General features: G+C 36.5%; 1 protein-coding gene and 1 long non-coding RNA gene across 2 annotated transcripts; one reads left to right on the forward strand and one right to left on the reverse strand.

The window, feature by feature from the left end:
* Positions 1-1,460: 1,460 nt before the first annotated feature.
* Positions 1,461-6,850, forward strand: LOC102925781 (odorant-binding protein-like). Its single transcript, XM_076562190.1, has 7 exons — positions 1,461-1,517; positions 1,966-2,105; positions 3,015-3,085; positions 4,839-4,949; positions 5,634-5,735; positions 5,988-6,017; positions 6,636-6,850. The coding sequence occupies exons 1-6, from the start codon at positions 1,461-1,463 to the stop codon at positions 6,002-6,004; spliced, it is 498 nt and encodes a 165-aa protein (XP_076418305.1). The 3' UTR covers positions 6,005-6,017; positions 6,636-6,850.
* A 7,408-nt stretch (positions 6,851-14,258) lies between these two features.
* On the reverse strand, positions 14,259-16,708 carry LOC143270855 (uncharacterized). Its single transcript, XR_013048064.1, has 3 exons — positions 16,638-16,708; positions 14,983-15,093; positions 14,259-14,312 (listed from the first exon to the last, which is right to left on the reverse strand). It is a non-coding gene; the product is annotated as an uncharacterized LOC143270855 (long non-coding RNA).
* Between the last annotated feature and the right edge of the window lie 3,920 nt (positions 16,709-20,628).

Raw genomic sequence — 20,628 nt, forward strand, 5'->3', positions numbered from 1 at the left:
TGGATAATGAAATAGTGGTACTTATACACTCTGTGATAATATTCCAAGGTAAAGGAAAATGAATTCATGACATTTGCAGGTAAATGACATGCACTACAAAAGATCCTACTGGGTGAGGTGACCCAGATCTAAAAAGACAACCGTGGCATGTTAGGTCTCTTCTGTTATTCTGAGCTCCAAATCTTCAGATAAAAGTTAGCACTCACTTGTGAACACTCAAACTCATATGCATGTAACAACATTTAGTGAAGAAAGAGTCTACAAATTGAAATAGATTAAGGAGCTACATATTAGAGAGTTTAGAGGGGAGAAAGGGGACTGCAGAATGATGTTATTGTGGAATAATCTCAAAAACTGGAAGAAATAGAGACAATAACAGGATATAATCTTAAGAAAGTGTCATAAATTACAGACTAACTCTTTGTAGTGGTGTAGTCAGAAACCGTGGGTTGTCAAACAAAATTACCAAAGTGCTAACTGTAGGTTATTCCATGTGTTAGAGAGAGAAGCCCCAGAGGAGAAACAATAACTGCAGAGTCCTGATATTCTTCTTGGGGGTTCCTAGAAATGGATGACAAGATCCTATGGCTAAGCACAACAGAGACCTTGGTTTTGATGTGTAAAGAAGTCAACTGTGTGTGAAGGGTCCTCGCTTTAGGAAATGTAAAGCATTATTTTCAGCTTTAATGTAGAGTCCCTTTGCACAATTATAAAATTTCTCTGAGGACATTATAGGCTGATGCACTTGATTGTGTTTATTTAATCAGTGATACTTGTCTTTATTACCAGTGGATATCTAGCAGCATTTTTCCTATTATTCACACAGTTAAGCTTTGATGATAGCTCTTGTAGCTCTGTACCATGGTAGCTGAAATGAATATATTGGAAGGCTACAGTAGTCAATGTATGGAAAGACTTAAAAGTAGCACAAGGCATATCAACATCCTTATAGGAAATCCTCTTTAAATTTAAACATCTTATTGTTTCAGTGTGTGGTTACTCTCAAACATATGGCCCTGTCCACAGTTTTAATTCATTTAACTACATAGTATTATGCTTATATTTGGAATGTATTTTAAGTCCATGTCATGTTGGTTAAAAAAATCATATAAGACATATGCATTGTGACCTTTACCCACCAATATTGTTCTGGAGGCAAAGCCATTCCTTAATGCTCTCACAGGGATAGTCCTTTCTTTATGACAGAATGCTCAATTAATCATCCCAACATAACCTGACCTTAAGGCTAATCTTCTTAGTTTAGGGATATGAGATCATAAACCATTCAGCAGAGCCAAAGAGGAAATACTGGACAGATGTACGTTGTTGTGGTGCAGAACCATTGGTTGATTCCATGCAACTCCCTCTAACTAGCTGTCTTAAAAGCTTTGTCAGTTCAGTTCCTTCACATCCACTGACCTACTTTGAGCTTCTTGAGAAGACCAAAGATAGGTGCCACCATGGTAAAGTTTCTGCTGCTGGCTTTGGCATTCGGACTGGCTCATGCTTATGCTGAGGTAAATTCATTTGGTCTGTGCCTATGTCTGAGGTTCCTCAATAGAGTATTTCTGTGGATGTGATTTGTCATTCAGTTAGTCCATGCAAGTTAATATCCAAGAAATAATCTTTCTGACTTTCATTCAGGTACACTTTTCCAGTCATATTTCTCTAGGATGAAACAAATGAAATAAGCAAACAATGGGTTCAATTCGCAGAGTCTGAGGCCAAAACATGAGCAGTTCCACAAAGTCTCAAGTCCAAAATGCTTTGTGGAGTCATCTTATTACCCTGCATTATTCTACAGCCCTAGAAAGAGATTCTTGAACTAATAATCAAAATATTATTGATTGGTAGTTTCAGTTAGTATATATATTTCCAAGGACTGGGATCAGATATGTGAAAACCAACTCACATTCTGATGGCCTGTTTTTTCTCTTCCTTTATTTGTGTTTGTTGTTTTTTCAGCTTCAAGGAAAATGGAAAACCACTGCCGCCGCTGCTGACAATGTTGAAAAGATAGAAAAGGGTGGAAATCTGAGACTCTACGTACGTGAAGTTACTTGTAACCATGATTGTACTGAAATGTACATCACATTTTATGTCAAGTAAGTAAACTGTCAACCATGTAAACCGAGTAGACTATGTTTCTCAGCCTTTTAGTTATTAAATTTACAGGGGAATGTTCTGTTTCTGGTCATGAAATCACATCTTTTAGCAATGTGATTATACTATTCCATGATGAGGTAGCTTTGGACACCACACAGAGGTTAGACACTGTCTCCAATTCCATGAGTGTTTCCTTAGAAATCCTTTTGGCTGGAGGCTTGTGGTTGAATTTCTTTGCTCTAATATAAGATGCAGGAGATTCTAAAGTTCTCATTTCTAGTAAGTCAAAAGGTATGTGTGAGCATTTGTGTCAAAGCCATACATGTTATCTTATCCAATCAATGATGTCATTAAAAAGTCTTCCACTAACAAGTCAGATAAATCTAACTTATGAATCCCTTTCTCTGAAGCTTTAGGTTCAAAGACTCTCTCTGGCATTTGGATGACTGTGTTCAATGAACGACTACATAACACCATAAGGACTAAAATGATTAGAACCATTTCTCTCTTATACCCACAATTGTATGTTTTAGGGTACAAATAAAAGCACTTAAAACACATGCATATAAACTGGTGTCCATATTATTGCTGGACTACAACAAGAGAGTTAGCGTAATGAAAATCATACTCAGTGCATAGTGAAGTTTGGATAAGGAAGGAATCAGAACCTACAGAGCACTTGCCAAAATTGGCACAAATAAAGGAAGTCATCTGTACAATTACAAACAGGATGATATTTTCTAAACAAGAATTAGGAATAGCAAGGTAAGCATAGCTACTTCAGTCCTAGCTCTGTACACTGTTCATAGATACTATTACTCCCTCAAGTTCAATATAACACTTGAAGATTTTATCATGAATTTCAAGGTTATAAAGATTAAACTATGGTTTCTCTGTTTGATATTTAGTTTGAATGGCCAATGCTCAAAGACCACAGTCACTGGTTATAAGCAAGAAGATGGCACCTACAAAACCCAATGTAAGTACAGGATCTGGGAGTTTCCTCTATGAACAAAAGCAATGTGAGTGCACATTCATGCTAATACTTCAGCCACACATAGGGACATGGATCTAGAATAATTTTGGCTTCTCAGAAAGTTATCAATCCTTCCAATGAACTGAGATATGCTACAAAGTCAGATTACATTGTAGGCCATCTGAACTTTACTCGGAGAACACTATTACCTAAAAATGTAAATAATTCTAACAAAATGTCTTCAAATAGTTTTTCTGCATGAAAATTTATTTCTAGTTAATATTCATTGTTTTTTCTTTCACACAATGTCTCAGTTTGTTATCGGACAGGCCTGCCACTCACCAATAGGTCTCAGTGGCCTCAAACACCTTTGTAAACTTCATGCCTCAAGCTCTCAAGTACTTACATTGCAGACATGATGTGTCATCCTTGATTCATGGACAATTTAAATTAACAGTGCTATTTCAAAGTTTCCTTTCTCATATATTGGAGAGATCACAATGTTTAGATTATTGGATGATAAACTTCAGTTTTTAAAAACAGTTATGGGAAAAATATGTTTTAAGAATTTCAGACTGACTACTCCAATTGTATCAGAATTGCTAAAGGAATAGCAACACAATTCCACTGAATTATACATAGTTTGACTTTTGATTTGATGTAGCTGAAAGTTTTCCTGTGTCCCACAGCCTGGCCCGCTGTCAGGACAAATCTCTCTTAACCCCTGCTCCCTCAGCCGCTTGGACCGAAATGAACACACAAGGCTAATATTATTTTTAAACTTTGGCCATGGCATGCTTCTTATGATCTAGTTCTTATATCTCAAATGAGCCCATTTCTATAAATGTATACCTTGCCACATGGCTTGTGGCTCACCAGGATCTTTACATCTTACTTCTCTTGGCAGTGCCTAGCAGCATCTCCTCATTGTCTGTCTCTTTCTTCCTCCTATCTGTTTGTATTTTCTGCCCATCTCTAAGTTGCCTTGCCATTATTTATTAACCAATCAGAGCAACATATTTTCACAGCAGTTTGATCCCAAATGAACAGAGGACACATTATTCTGGCAAGCGTAATGTTTTTCCTAACTTAACATGGGTATTAAAAAGCAGTCCTGTAATAGAAAAATGACCAGATCCTAAAATCTTTAATCTTCCCATGAACCATTTTTATCATTTAATAAGTGTCAGTAAGTAGAGATACCATACACACACACACACACACACACACACACACACACACACCATAATATGAATGTCTGGTACACTCAAAATATTCATTTTTACATTTTTTATAAATAATATTATAAGGTGATAACTTGTGCATATTACTAATTAGTATGGTCTATTTTTGCACATGTACTCATTTGCTCACCAAGTATTACCATGATGTGACACCAATGTAATATACTTTCAGGAAATTGACAAATGGGCTTTAGGATCTGGTTGAAAGGGAAAGGAATACCCAACAGACTGGCCACACATGTCTTGACAAAAGGATTTCAGAGGAAAGAGAAAGTGTCTGTACTTAAGATTCACTATCAGGTTTGAAGAGCAGAAATGATTGTTCACCATACAGTGCTGGGACATGCAAAATGAATGACTACAGGAACACCTTTGCACACATGTGTCATATGATAGTGAATCAGAGATGATTGCTAGAGTCAGAGTCAATATTATTGTTTAGCAAATAGGTGACATCAAGTAAAGTAGAAAAATAACTGATACTGAGTTTTTAAATATTTCCATTATTACAGTTGAAGGTGACAATGTATTTCAACCTGTGTATGCAACATCAAAGAACATAGTCTTCACTGGTAAAAATACGGATAGAGCTGGCAAGGAAACCAAATTGATTTTCGTTCTTGGTAAGAATGATAGTGCATTCTCTGAAATCGTAGCAAAATTATCACTGTGCAAAAAAGGATTAAGTCAGATTCACCCCCCAATACAGTATCATGGGATTTCCAAACTTATATCCACTAACTAAATGGTAGTCTTGTTGTTGTGTGGACCAACTCTAACATCACATTGTAATTCAAGTAGCATGGTCATTGATGACTAGGGACAGTGGGGGAGGCTATTGGAAGAGTTTATCTTCATGTATCCTGACTGGAAAAACCGAAGCAAATATTGTTTTCCCAAAGTTCAGACCATTTTGAGTGTCATTTGATCAAGTGTTTGCAAAATTAAAACATGAACTCTCGAGTATAGACTCAGGAGAAATGTGAAGGGTCCATTGAGAGGCATTCATGACTCCCTAGTGTTATGTTTTTAAAAGTGGATAGGATTGAGATGCATGAATTCTCTAGAGAAGAGTTTTTATTTTTGATGCGTCATGGAACACTGGAAAGTATGTCTTACCACCATTTAGACTTCATTAAATGGAACATGGGGAAATTATTATTGATTGTATTGACCCACCCAGCATAGATGAATTTGGAGAAGTTGAGATTTTCGGTTGCATACCATAGTGGGACACTAAAGAAGCAATGCAAGTTTTATAGAATTCTACCAAACATGTCTCTGACATTGTCATTCATGCAATGTAGGAAAAGGTGGGTCTTTAAATGAAGAAGAAAATGAAAAACTTGAGGAATTCACTGAGAAAGAGGGCATTCCAAAAGAAAACATTCGAGATGTTCTGGCCACAGGTAACCTCAATGAAATTTTTTTGGCTATAGCATATATATATATTCATTAAAATACATTTCTTCAAATACTGTATCTATCTATCAATCTATCTATATTCTATCTATCTAATTATTAAGATCCATGATTCAGATCATATCTAGTCATATGCTATCTTTCAGTTGCCGTTTCAAGCAATAATCATTGGGAAGCTGTTATTATATTCTTTTGATAATATTTCTGTCACTCATTACCCCACTCATAATCTTTTACAGATACTTGTCCTAAGTAAAGACCTTCTGTAGGTGAGTAGAAACAGAAGTCATGCTTAATCATCTTGATATTTGAATGTATTTGTGCTTATTACATAAACAATTAGAAATAAGTCTGTGACAAAAGAAAAGAAAAGAACTAAAAATTGGGCAAAATCGGAACAGAATATTATTTGCTTTTTAAAGCTGAAAATTTTACAGTGACAAAAATTAAGGATAGAATATATTTATTTATAAAACAATATGAAAGATTTTTGTCTCATTCAGAATTGCCAATATTTTTATATTGAGGAATATTATATCAAGAAAATATGTCTTGTCATTTGAAAAATCTTAGTTTACTTATGATTGTTGAATATTATTTGCCACAGATATGGTAAAAGCCTGCTGAATTTTTCTATGTATTCTTTGAATCCTCTCAATCTCAACTTTCATGTGATGCCACAGAATGTCATTATTTCCTGTAGACAGTGCTCCTATGGAATCCAAAGTATAAAATATGTGTAGCTTCTAGGAAAGGAACTGTTTGTGTATAATCCCTTCTCTATTCTCTATATTGTTATATTTAATTTTGTGTTCATGCACTCTCAAGGATGAAATCTTTCCTGTCCTTTCAACTATGTTTTCATTTTTGCTTTCATGTTTGCACAGAGGACAACCGGATGACAATTATGCATCATATCCTCTTGACCATGGAATCAGTATCACATATAAATCACCATTTCTTTCTGAATGAATTGTCCCCACTCCTGTGAAGTCAGCATACCACATTCCAAATTTCTGACTTACCTCTCCTTTCCTTTTTCGTGATCTATGAGCTGTTCTTACTTTTCTGAATGATTAAATAAAGTGATTCAAGAAGCAATAAGACCGTGTGAAAATGATTTCATTCAAAAACCCATAAATATCCACTAAGCTAATTAAAATAATCAGTATAACAACTGATATCTGTGGTTTTTTTTTCATTTTTCTTTATTATGAAATTTTCCACTCACTCTACATACCACCCACAGATCCCCACTCTTCCCTCCTCCCACCCCACAGCCCTCCCTCTCAAGCCACTCCACATCCCCACATCCCCCAAGTCAAGGTCTCCCATGGGGAGTCAGCAGAACCAGGCACACTGAGCCTAAGCAGGTCCAAGCCCCTTCCCACTGCACCAAGGTTGCACAAGGCTTTAAACCACAGGCACCAGATTCCCAGAAGCCTGCCCATGCACCAGGGTTGAACTCCGATCCCCCTGCCTGGGTGCCCCCCAAACAGTACAAGCCAAACAACCACCTTCCATATACAGAGAGCCTAGTCTAGTCCCATGGGGTCTCCACAGCCACCAGTCCACAGTTCATGGGCTTCCACTAGTGTGGCCGGTCATCCCTGCATGTCTTCCCATCATGATCCCCGAAGTGCCCTGCCTGCAGAATCCCTCCTCTCTCTCATCGATTGGATTCCAGGAGCGCAGCCTGGACCCTGGTCGTGGATCTCTGCATCTGCCTCCATCAGTCACTGGACAAAGACTCTATGATGACAGTTAGGGTATTTGTTAGACCAGTCACCAGAGAAGACCAGTCCAGGCACCCTCTGGACCACTGACAGCAGACCAAAGTGTAGTCATCCTTGTGGATTCCTGAGAGCCTCCCCAGCACCCTGCCGCTTCCTATTCCCATGGTCTCCTCATATATCATGGTATCTTCCTCCCTGCCTTCCCACTCTGTCCCTGCTCCAGCTTGATCCTCCCATTTCCCTATGTTCTTATCTCCCAATCCTCGCCCTCTGCCACCCCCACACACCCAGTCCACTCATGTAGACCTCATCCACTTTTCCTTCTCAGGGTCATCCATGTGTCCCTCCTAGGGTCTTTTCCTGTTAGCTAGCCTCTCTGGAGCTGTGGGGTGCAGTCTGGCCATCACCTCCCTCATATCTAGTATCCACTTTTGAGTGAGTACATACTATGTTTGTCCTTCTGAATCTGGGTTACCTCACTCAAGATGATATTTTCTAGCTCCATCCATTTGCCTGCAAATTTCATGATATCATTTTTTTTTACTGCTGAGTAGTACTCCATTGAGTGCCACATTTCTTAATCCATTCTTCAGTTGAGGGGCATGTAGGTTGTTTCCAGGTTCTTGCTATTACAAAGAAAGCTGCTATGAACATAGTTGAGCATGTGTCCTTGTGGTAAGATTGAGCATTCCTTGGGTATATGCCCAAGAGTGGTATAGCAGTATGGAAGATTTTTAGTTTTATGAGGTCACAGTTTTCAATTCTTGGACTCTAATTCTTGACAAATAGAATCCTGTTTGGAAAAACCCTGTCATACACTTGTAACTTGAAAGATACTGCCTATGTTGTATTCTAGGGTGTCCAGTGTTTCAGGAGTCAGATTGAGGACTTTGACTCACTTGTATTTAATTTTGTGAAAAGCAATAGATTGGAATTAATTTTAATGTACTGCAAGTAGACACCTAGGTTCCTCAGGGGCATTCTTTGAAGACACTGTCTTTTCTCCAGGGTAGGCGTTTTGACATTTGCTAAGGTCCACATAGCCATAGTAATGAGTACTTGTACTTGGGTCTTCTACTTGATTCTATTGGTCTATAAGTCTATTTTTGCGCCTGTACAAGATTGCAATATTTTATTATTCTCTTTATGTTTTAACATAATGATAGTATTACTTCACTTCCCCTTCCTTTTTTCCCATCTAAACAATCCCATATGCCCTTTGTGCTCTCTTCCAAATTCATAACTTCATTTTTCTGGAATTGTTCTCACATAAATATATGTATGTGTTTATTCCTATGATTTTTCCAAATAGGAAAATACAACCTGTTCAGTACGTGTAATGTTACTTATGTGTTTACAAGCCTACTATTTGGTATTGAATAACCAATTACTATGCTCCTCAATAGAAAGATTATATCTCCCAATCATGGCTTTCATCAGTTGCTTGTCAGTTTTATCTCTAGGACTGAGGCCTCATGATGTTTCCCCAGTCTACTCTGGCATGCCTATTGCTGTTGTCATCCTTATTCTGCTGCTATTGAGCCAGTCATATAGATGACACCTTGTGGGTATAGCTTCTGATATTACTAGGATAAAGAATCTCATACCAAACTCCCTGACCCTCTGGCTCCTTCTATCTTTCTGGCCCCTCTTACACAATGTTCTCTGAACTTTAGGTATGGGGATGTTTTTAAATATATCCATTGGAACTAGCCTCCACATCTCTGCCTTCTGATTGGTTGTGGTTTTCTGTAATCATTCAGTGTGTTGAAAACAGAAGTTTGATTTAAGAGAGGTGAAGAATACACTTTTCCATGGGTATAAGTACAAAATTGTGGTTGTTTTTGTGTGTATCATTGTTGTTGTCATTGGTGCTGTTAAGGGCTATGCTGATTTAGTAAAGTGGCAGTTATTTGTACTGTACATCACATCATTAGCGTGGGTAGTTAGCTAGGTTTTTTAACCTTCTAGCTCTATAAGATATCTTAAACACAGCAATGATAATACCTCCTATATTCTTCATTTATCACAGGATTCGTCATGTCATAAAATCTAGAGTCATTTCTGGTTCCATATGAAAATTAGGATGTATATTCTTTCCTATTTGTGTGAAGAATGTTATGTTTTTTTGTTTTTTTTTAAATTTTGCATTGCATTATATCTGTGAATTGGTTTTTTTTTGCTGGATGATCATTTCTCCAATATATGTTCTACCATTTTATGATTATTAAATGCCTTTTCACTTAGTAGGATTTTTTCAAAACCTTTCTCCTGAGATTGGAAGTTTACTTTCTTCTTCTTGGTTATGTAGCACCCAAAATATTTTCTTTTAAAGAAAGATGCTCTTTTAAATGGGATTCTGTTCATGATAACTTCCTAAGGTGGCCTTATTTTTGGTATACAAAAAGGCTGCTGATTATTGTAAACTGATTCTTTCCTTGTCATGTTGTTTAAATTGTTGAATTTACTAGACGAGTTCTGGGACAGTTTGCCTATATCTTAGGTATAATAGCATGTCACCTGAAGTTGGAGATATAGTAAGTTCATCTTTTCATAGATCTGTGATTTTAATTTCCTTCACTTCCTGTATTGCTCAGTGTAATACATCAAATACTACATTGTAAAGGAGTGGGGGATAGTGGGCACCCTGTCTTCTTCAAGATTTTAGTAGGTTTCCCTTGCAGTATTTCTACATATAGGATGGTGCTGGCAAGTATGTTTGTCAGAGATAGTTTGCAATATTTTGAAATATGTTCCCTACATTAATATTCTCTCTTGGAGTCCTATTTATAAAGCGTGAGATATGCTGTCTAAGGCTTTTTCTTCATCTATTGAGTTAATCCTGTAAATTTTTGCCTTGATTACATTTTATGATTTATTGTATTTATAGAATTCTCTATGTTGAACCATGCCTGAACCTCTAGAATAAAGACACTTTAATCATTTAGAAGATCTTCTTAAAATGGGCATGTATTCATTTTTCTAGTTTCTCTGTTCATGGGCACATCTCTCTCTCTCTCTCTCTCTCTCTCTCTCTCTCTCTCTCTCTCTGTGTGTGTGTGTGTGTGTGTGTGTGTGTGTGTGTGTGTGTGTGTTTTCTATGGTGGGTATTAAATTAAATGGCTCTTTATATTTTGATGTGATTCTTTGTATTCTATGTTTCAAATAAAATTCTATGAGTTAGGTTGTAATTCTTCTTTGAAGGAATTGTGGTATGAATGGTGTCTTTTTTATGAGTCTCCCCATTAATTTTAAGAGCAACTGAACAAGTTTTCACTTTCACCAATAAGGAACAAATGCAGCCCTTTGTATCCTCATCAGCTTGGGATATCATTTCTTTTAGTGATCTTGGTTATTCTGACTGCAGTAAGACAAAATCTCTAAGGAGTTTTACTTTTTTTCCCCTGATGGCTAAGACTTTTATGTTTTTCTCAGCCATTTGTATTTCACTTTCTGAAAACATCCTTTTTAGCTCTATAATCCATACTTTGAAATAGAGTCATTTGTTTTCTGAAGTTCATTTTGCTGGCAGGGCAGAGAAAGGAGGTTCAGTGGGCATTGTTAACTTGCAAAACTGTCACCTTTGGGAGGCTTCAGGCTGGTATGAGAACTAATCTGCAAAAAAAAAAATCTGCAATGTGATGCATGAAGATTATCCCTGACCACCATGAAAGTACTACCAACTAAGACTGGTATTAAAATCATCTCTCTAGTATTCTTGATTTAGAAATTACAATTCAGGATACACTTAGAAATTATACTGCTTGATGAACAGAACATTGGTAGTTGGATATGTTCATGAAACCAAGCATGATTTACCTTCTATAACTCAATACATAAGTTCAACTAATCACCTTTGAGTTACTTCTACGAATGGGCATACTTTACCCATGTGGTTACTATGTGAATGCTGTGTATTAGAACTTCCATGCCATTTGAAGACTTAGCAGCTTAGATAGCAACTTTTGATAGTAAAAGAAGTAGTCATATTCCATTTACCTCTAAAATGACCACTTATAAGTAATTGAAGACCAAGGGGCCAGGACAGAACATGAATACATATTAGAAACATCAAGAGGACACAGTTGGGCTACAAATTTCTGGGTAAATCTCTCACTCTCAACACACACACATACACACACACATTCAAGTAAATATGAAATTTCATGATGAAGATGGAAAAATGGAAGATTTTGAGGGTACAGAAATAGTAGTTATTAGTTGGAGGATAATGGTAAAATTGATGCAAATAGACACTGAATATACAAAATTTTCAAAGAAACAGTCAGTATTTTTTCTAAAGTAACATGGTTTTACAAGGCAAACAAAAAAAGATTAAATAACAGGAGTGTTCAGTTTTTTTGTACAACAAAAACCAGGTCATTGTTCCTTATTCAATCTTTTGCTGATAAATATTGAATGTAATTTGCATCTGTTATATCTTTATACTTCAGGAAACTGGATGTAGCAACACTGTCTAAAATCTTTTCTTTTTTTTGTTCCAAGCCCTTTTAAAAAGATCGCATCTGTCTTTTCTATTTTGATAGCTAACTACATTCTAAGGAATCATTGTAATACAAACAGAAAATTATAATATATACACAAATATTTGTAGAGCTTGGTATCTATGGAATATACTTCTCATGAATTTACTCTATTCTTTAAATGTGAATGACTCATATGTACCCTAGTAAAGCATATCCAGATTCATTTACTCACTGAAGTCATTTAACAAAAGATAATCTCCTCACATGTACTTTTGAAAACAGATTTCATCCTCTCTTTTAAATAATGTGGAAAATGGAGGCAGACCCAAAGAGTTTGTTATGTGAAACCTTTTAGTGTGTTAGGACCATTAAAACACAAACCACAATTTACAGATGAAAGAGTAAATATGAAGCACAACATAAAATTCACTTCTGCAGTGTTCATGTCCATGGTTCCAGTAATTGTGACATTTCCAAATATCACAATAGTTTTCAGTAATGCAGATATTATATTGCAGAAATCTATGGCCAGGGGCCAGGCTGTGCTCTTGGAATCCAATCAATAAGAGAGAGGAGAGATTCTGAAGGCAGGGCACTTCAGAGATCATGATGGGAAGACATGCAGGGATGATCGGCCACACTAGTGGAAGCCCATGAACTGTGGACTGGTGGCTGTGGAGACCCCATGGGACTAGACTAGGCCCTCTGGATACAGAAGACGGTAGTTTGGCTTGTACTGTTTGGGGGGCACCCAAGCAGGGGGATCGGAGTCCAACCTTGGTGCATGCACAGGCTTCTGGGAATCCGGTGACAGTGGTTTAAAGCCTTGTGGAGCCTTGGTGCGGTGGGAAGGGGCTTGGACCTGCTTAGGCTCAGTGTGCCTGGCTCTGCTGACTCCCCATTGGAGACCTTGACTTGGGGGATGTGGGGATGTGGGGATGTGGAGTGGCTTGGGAGGGAGGGCTGTGGGGTGGGAGGAGGGAAGAGTGGGGATCTGTGGGTGATATGTAGAGTGAGTGGAAAATTTCATAATAAAGAAAAATGAAAAAAAACCCACAGATATCAGTTGTTATACTGATTATTTTAATTAGCTTAGTGGATATTTATGGGTTTTTGAATGAGATCATTTTCACACGGTCTTATTGCTTCTTGAATCACTTTATTTAATCATTCAGAAAAGTAAGAACAGCTCATAGATCACGAAAAAGGAAAGGAGAGGTAAGTCAGAAATTTGGAATGTGGTATGCTGACTTCACAGGAGTGGGGACAATTCATTCAGAAAGAAATGGTGATTTATATGTGATACTGTTTCCATGGTCAAGAGGATATGATGCATAATTGTCATCCGGTTGTCCTCTGTGCAAACATGAAAGCAAAAATGAAAACATAGTTGAAAGGACAGGAAATATTTTGTCCTTGAGAGTGCATGAACACAAAATTAAATATAACAATATAGAGTATAGAGAAGGGATTATACACAAACAGTTCCTTTCCTAGAAGCCACAAGTATCTTATACTTTGGATTCCATAGGAGTATTTTCTACAGGAAATAATGACATTCTGTGGCCTCACATGAAATTTGAGATTGAGAGGATTCAAAAATACATAGAAAAGTTCAGCATGCTTGCACCATATCTGTGGCAAATAATATTCCACAATCATAAATCAACTGAGATTTTTCAAATGACAAGATACATTTTTTGATGTAATATTACACAATATGAATGTATTAGTACTTCTGAATAAGATAAAATTCCTTCATATTACTAAAATATTCTATCCTTTACTTTTGTCACTAAGATGTTTAGCTTAAAAAGACAGATATTATGCTGTCCTGATTTTGTCTAATTTTGTGTTCATTATTTTCCTTTGTTACAGACTTATTTCTAATTGTTTATGTAATAAGCACAAATACATTTAAATATCAAGATGATTAAGCATAACTTCTGTTTCTACTCACCTACAGAAGGTCTTTACATGGGGCAAGTATCTGTAAAAGAAAGGGAATGGGGTAAGGAGAGACAGAAATGTTATCATAAGAATATAAGAACAGCTCCCCAATGATTATTGCTTGAAATAACAACTGAAAGATAGCATGTGACTAAATATAATCTGAATTAGGGGTCTAACTCAGTATATATATATATATATATATATATATATATATATATATATATATATATATATGTATATATATGTATATATGCTATAGCCAAAAAAAAAAATTCATCGAGGTTACCTGTAGCCAGAACATCTTGAATGTTTTCTGATGGAATGTTGTGTTTCTCAACATAAGCCTCAACTTTTCTATGTGCTTCTTCAGTCAAAGGCTGACCTTTTCCTACATTGCATGAATGACAATGTCAGAGACAAGTTGAGTAGAATTCTGCAGAATTTACATTGCTTCCTTAGTGTCCCAACATGGTATGAAACAGAAAATCTCAACTACTCCAAATTCATTTTTACTCGGTGGATCCAGACAATAATAATTTTCCCCATGTTCCATTTAATGAAGTCTAAATGGTGGTATGATATCACTTTCCAGTGTTTCATGATACATCAAAAGTAAAAACTCTTCTCTAGAGTATCCATGCATCTCAATCCTGTCCACTTTTAAAAACATAAAACTAGAGAATCATGAATGCCTCTCAATGGAACTTTCCCATTTCTCCCAAGTCTGTACTTCATATTTTAATTTCATACACTCTTGATCAAATGACACTCAAATGGCCTGAACTTTGGGAAAACAGTATTTGTTCCATTCTTTCCAGTGAGGAAACATGAAGATAAACTCTTCCAATAGCCTCCCCCATTGTCCCTACTTGACAACGGCCATGCTACTTGAATTACAATATAGTGTTAGAATGGGTCCACACAACAATACGATTGTCATTTAGTGGACAGGAAGTTAGAAATTCCATGATACTGTATTTGGAAGTGAATCTGACTTAATCCTCTTTTGCAGAGTGATACTTTTGCTACAATTTCGGAGAATCTACTACCATTCTTACCAAGAAGAAAAATCAAGTTTGTTTCTGTGCCGGCTCGATCCATATTCTTACTCTTAAAGACTGCATGCGTTGCTGTTAAATACTTAAGTTCAAATTTGTTGTCACCTTCATCTGTAAAATGAAAATATTTAAAAACTCAGTGTCAGTCATTTTTCTACTTTATTTGATGCCACCTATTTGCTAAATATTAATATTGACCCTGACTGTAGCAATCATCTCTGATTCACTACTATATGACACGTTTTCCAAAGCAATTCTTGTAGTCATTCATTTTGCATATCCCATCATAATACAGTGACCAATCATGTCTTATCTTCAAACCTGATAGGGATTCGTAAGTACAGACACTTTCTCTTTTCTCTGAATGCCTAGTGTCAAGACTTCTATGACCAGTCACTTGGTTATTCCTTTCCCTTTCAACCAGATCCCAAAGCCCATTTTTCAATTCACTGAAAGTATGAAACTATGGTGTTATACCATGATACTTGGTGGGCAAATATGTACATGTGCAAAAATAGATGGTACTAATTAGTAATATGCACGTTATCATCTTGTAAGATTAGTAATGGAAAAGATGTAAAGATGAACATTTTGTGTATACCAGACATTCATGTTTTGTAGTCTGTCTGTCTGTGTGTTTATGGGTTTAAGTGTCTGTCTGTCTGTCTGTCTGTCTCTCTGTCTCTGTCTCTGTCTCTCTGTCTCTCTCTCTCTCTCTCTCTCTCTCTCTCTCTCTCTCTCTCTCTGTGTGTGTGTGTGTGTGTGTGTGTGTGTGTGTGTGTGTGTGTGTGTGGTATTTCCCCTTGTTGACACTTATTAAATGATAAAAGTAGTTCATGGGAAAAATAAAAGGAGTTAGGATCTGAACATTTTCTATTACAGCAATACCTTTTAATATCCATTTTAAGTTAGGAAAACATTAGACTTGCCAGAAGAATGTGTCTTCTGTTCACTTAAGATGAAATCAAAAGTCAAATTGTATATAATTCAGTGGAATGGTATTGATATTACGTTAGCAATTCTTACAAAATTGAAGTGGTCAGTCTGAAATACTTAAACAGATTTCCTTCTAATTGCTATTAATTAATGATAATTAATGATAATTAATTAATGATAATTGCTATTATCATCCAATAATATAAATGTTGTAATCTCTGCAAATTATGAGAAAAGGAAACATTGAAATAGCACTGCTAATTTAAATTTTCCATAAATCAAGGATGACACATAATTTCTGCAATGTAAGTACTTGAGAGGCTAAGGCATGAAGTTTGAGAAGATGTTTGAGGCCATTGAGGCCTATTAGTGAGTGGCAGGTCTGTCTGATAACAAACTGAGACATTGTGTGAAAGACAGTGAAAAAACACTGAATATCAACTAGAAATAAATTTTCGTGCAGGAAAATGATTTGAAGACGTCTTGTTAGAATTGTTCACATTTTTAGGTAATAGTGTTCTTCTCCATGTAAATTTCAGATGACCTACAATATACTCTGTCTATGTAGCATATCTCAGTTCTTTGGAAGGATTGATAACTTTCTGAGTAGCCAAAAGTTTTCTAGATTCATGTCCCTATGTGTGGCTGAAGTATTAGCATGAATGTGCACACTGACATTGCTTTTGTTCATAAAGGAAACTCGTAGATCCTGTACTTACATTGGGTTCTGTAGGAGCCATCTGCTTGCTTATAACCAGTGACTGTGGTCTTTGAGCATTGGCCATTCAAACTAAAAATCAAACAGAGAATCCATGGTTTATTCTTTATAACTTTTAAATTCCTATTAAAGGTCTTCAAATGTTATAAAGAACTTGAGCCAGTCTATGAACAGTGTATAGAGCTAGGACTTGCCTCACTATTCCTATTTCTTGTTTAGAAAAGATCATTCTGTTTGTAATCATACAGATGACTTCCTTTATTTGTGCACATTTTGCCAAGTGCTCTATAGGTTCTCATGGCTTCCTTATCAAAACTTTGCTCTTCACTGAGTAAGACTTTCATTATGCTAATTCTCTTATTCTAGTCCAGAGATAATATCGACACAAGTTTATATGCATGTGTTTAAGTGCTTTTATTTGTAACCTGAAACATAATTGTGGCTACAGGAGAGAAATAGTTCTAAGCATTTTAGTCCTAATGGTGTTATGTAGTCTTTCACTAAACACAGTTATCCAAATGCGAGAGAGAGAGAGAGAGAGAGAGAGAGAGAGAGAGAGAGAGAGAGAGAGAGAGAGAGAGAGGAGAGAGAGTCTTTGAACCTAAAGCTTCAGAGAAAGGGATTCATAAGGAGAGAGAGACTTTAACCTAAAGCTTCAGAGAAAGGGATTCATAAGTTAGACTTATCTGACCTGTTTGTGGAGGACTTTTCTCTGACATCATTGTTTGGATAAGATAATATATATGGCTTTGACACAAATGCTCACACATACCTTTTGACTTACTAGAAATGAGAAACTTAGAGTCTCATACATCTAATATTAGAGAATAAAATTCAACCACAAGCCTCCAAACACAAGAATTTCTAAGGAAACACTCATGGAATTGGAGACAGTAACTAATCTCTGTGTGGTGTTCAGAGATACCCCATCATGGATTAATATAATCACATTGCTAAAAATGTGATTTCATGACCAAAAACAGAACATTCCCTTATAAATTTAACAACATAAAGGCTGGGAAACATAAATAGTCTGCTCAGTTTACATGGCTGATCATTTGCTTACTTGACATAAAATGTGATTTCCATTTCACTGCATTCCTCATTACAAGTAATTTCACGAACGTAGATTCTCAGAGGTCCTTCTACTTGTACCTTGCCAACATTGTCAGCAGCGATGAGAAGTGTTACCCAATTTCCTTCAATCTGAAAAAAGTAAAAGGCAAATAAAGGAAAGAAATAAAACGGGTCATTGAAATATGATTTGGTATTCGCATCTCTGATCCCGGTCCTTGGAAATATGTAAACAATCTAAAACTATAAATCAATAATGTTTTGTTAGTCCAAGATTATGTATCTACAGCTCAAGAATTACACAGGGTAGTATGATGACTTGATTAACACAGCATTTTGGACTTGAGAATTTGGGGAATTGCTCATGTTTTGGCCTCTCATGCTCTGCAAATTCAAAACACTGTTTGCTTATTTCATTTGTTCCATCCTAGAGAAATATGATTATGAAACATATCTGAGTGAAGTTCAGAAAGCTTATTACATTAATACAGACTTGCAAGGACTAACTGAACGACACATCACATCTACAGAAATACACTATTGAGGAACCTCAGACATTTGCACAGACCATATGATTTTACCTTAGCTTGAGCATGGGCCAGTCCAAATGCCAAAGCCAGCAGCAGAAACTTTACCATGGTGGCACCTATCTTTGGTCTTCTGCAGAAGCTCAAAGAAGTTCAGTGGATGTGAAGGAACTGAACTGACAAAGATTTTTATACAATTAGTTAGAGGGAGTTTCATGGAATCAACCAATGGTTCTGCACCACAACAACCTACATCTGTCTGGTATTTCCTCTTTGACCCTGCTGAATGGTGTATGATCTCATATCTCTTAACTAGTAAGATTAGCCTTAAGGTCAGGTTATGTTGGGATGATTAATTGAGCATTCTATCAGAAAGAACGAACTATCCCTGTGAGAGCATTAAGGAATGGCTTTGCCTCCAGAACAATACTGGCGGGTGAAGATCATAATGCATATGTCCTACATGATTCATTTAACCAACGTGACATGCGATTAAAATACATTCTGAATCTAAGCATAATACTGTGCAGTTAACTGAATTTAAACAGTGGCCTTGGACATATGAGCCAGAGTAACCACACTCTTAGAAGAAAAGATTTTAAAACATTTGGAGGATTTCTTATGAGGATGTTGATATGTCTTGTGCTACTTTTAAGTCTTTCCATACATTGACTACAATAGCCTTCCAGTATATTAATTTCAGCTACCATGTTACAGAGCTACAAGAGCTATCATCAAAGCTTAACTGTGTGAATAATAGGAAAAATGCTGCTAGATATCCACTGGTAATAAAGACAAGTATCACTGATTAAAATAAACACGATCAAGTGAATCAGCCTATAATGTCCTCAGAGAAATTTTATAATTGTGCAAAGGGACTCTACATTAAAGCTGAAAATAATGCTTTACATTTCCTAAAGCGAGGACCCTGCCCACACAGTTGACTTCTTTACACATCAAAACCAAGGTCTGTGTTGTGCTTAGCCATTGGATCTTGTCATCCATTTCTAGGAACCCCCAAGAAGAATATCAGGACTCTGCAGTTCTTGTTTCTCCTCTGGGGCCTCTCTCTCTCTAACACATCGAATAACCTACAGTTAGCTCTTTGGTAATTTTGTTTGACAACCCACGGTTTCTGACTACATCACTACAAAGAGTTAGTCTGTAATTTATGACACTTTCTTTAGATTATATCCTGTTATTGTCTCTATTTCTTTCAGTTTTTGAGATTATTCCACAATAACATCATTCTGCAGTCCCCTTTCTCCCCTCTAAACTCTCTAATATGTACCTACTTCATCTATTTCAATTTTGTGGACTCTTTCTTCACTAAATGCTGTTACATGCATATGAGTTTGAGTGTTCACAAGTGAGTGCTAACTTTTATCTGAAGATTTGGAGCTCAGAATAACAGAAGAGACCTAACATGCCACGGTTGTCTTTTTAGATCTTGGTCACCTCACCCAGTAGGATCTTTTGTAGTGCATGCCATTTACCTGCAAATGTCATGAATTCATTTTCCTTTACCTTGGAATATTATCACAGAGTGTATAAGTACCACTATTTCATTATCCATTAGACAGCTGTAGAACATTTATGTTGTGAATAGAGTACCAATTAACATGGATAAGAAAGTATCTATGAAATAGAATATCAAGTCATCTAGGAATATTTCAAGGAGCTATATAACTGAGTCACACAGTATATATTTACCTTCAGAAAACTAAGAATTCTCCACACTGCTTTCCAGAGTTGCTATACAAATGTGTAAATCCCAACAAAAGGTGTCTCTGGGCAACACAATTGTACAATCTCTCTCTCTCTCTCTCTCTCTCTCTCTCTCTCTCTCTCTCTCTCTCTCTCTCTCTCTCTCTCTCTCTCTTGCTATTGCTTTCTCACTTTTTTTGCTCTGTGTGGTTGTCTGTGTGTGTGTGTATACATGAGTGTGTGTGTGTGTGTGTGTGTGTGTGTGTGTGTGTGTGTGTGTGTGTGTTTTCAATTGTCTCTCTTTAGGTCCTGGAACCATTTGACTAGATTTTCTCTTTTCTTATACGATGTGTTTTAAATTTGTCAGGTTTTCTAGATATTCATTCACACCAAGCATGTTTGCTTATATTGGATATAAAGTAGCCATTTCCTGTCTTCTGAAGATTATGGAAGAGGACTTCGCTCATGGGCTTGTACACTTCGATTCTAACCTAGGGGCCACTGATGGGTTGGAGCTAGGAAGAACATTGGCCAGCCTTATTCTTTCTGCTTGTGAAAACATTTGGGCCCTAGCGTTAGTTCCAAAGCTAAGAGCACACATGTAGCACTGATTAAACTCAAACTCATAGAGCCACAAATAAAATTAAAATAAATGATACTGCGAAAGGGACTTGTTTGGGAGGG

Source organism: Peromyscus maniculatus, chromosome X (assembly GCF_049852395.1).
Source record: "Peromyscus maniculatus bairdii isolate BWxNUB_F1_BW_parent chromosome X, HU_Pman_BW_mat_3.1, whole genome shotgun sequence".
Classification (NCBI taxonomy): domain Eukaryota; kingdom Metazoa; phylum Chordata; class Mammalia; order Rodentia; family Cricetidae; genus Peromyscus; species Peromyscus maniculatus.

Bases quoted from the DNA above. Each gene is read 5' to 3' on its own strand.
- LOC102925781 (XM_076562190.1), top strand. From the start codon at position 1,461: ATGGTAAAGTTTCTGCTGCTGGCTTTGGCATTCGGACTGGCTCATGCT. The intron at 2,106-3,014 runs GTAAGTAAACTG...TTTGATATTTAG, and splicing joins TACATCACATTTTATGTCAA to TTTGAATGGCCAATGCTCAA. The intron at 3,086-4,838 runs GTAAGTACAGGA...CCATTATTACAG, and splicing joins TGGCACCTACAAAACCCAAT to TTGAAGGTGACAATGTATTT.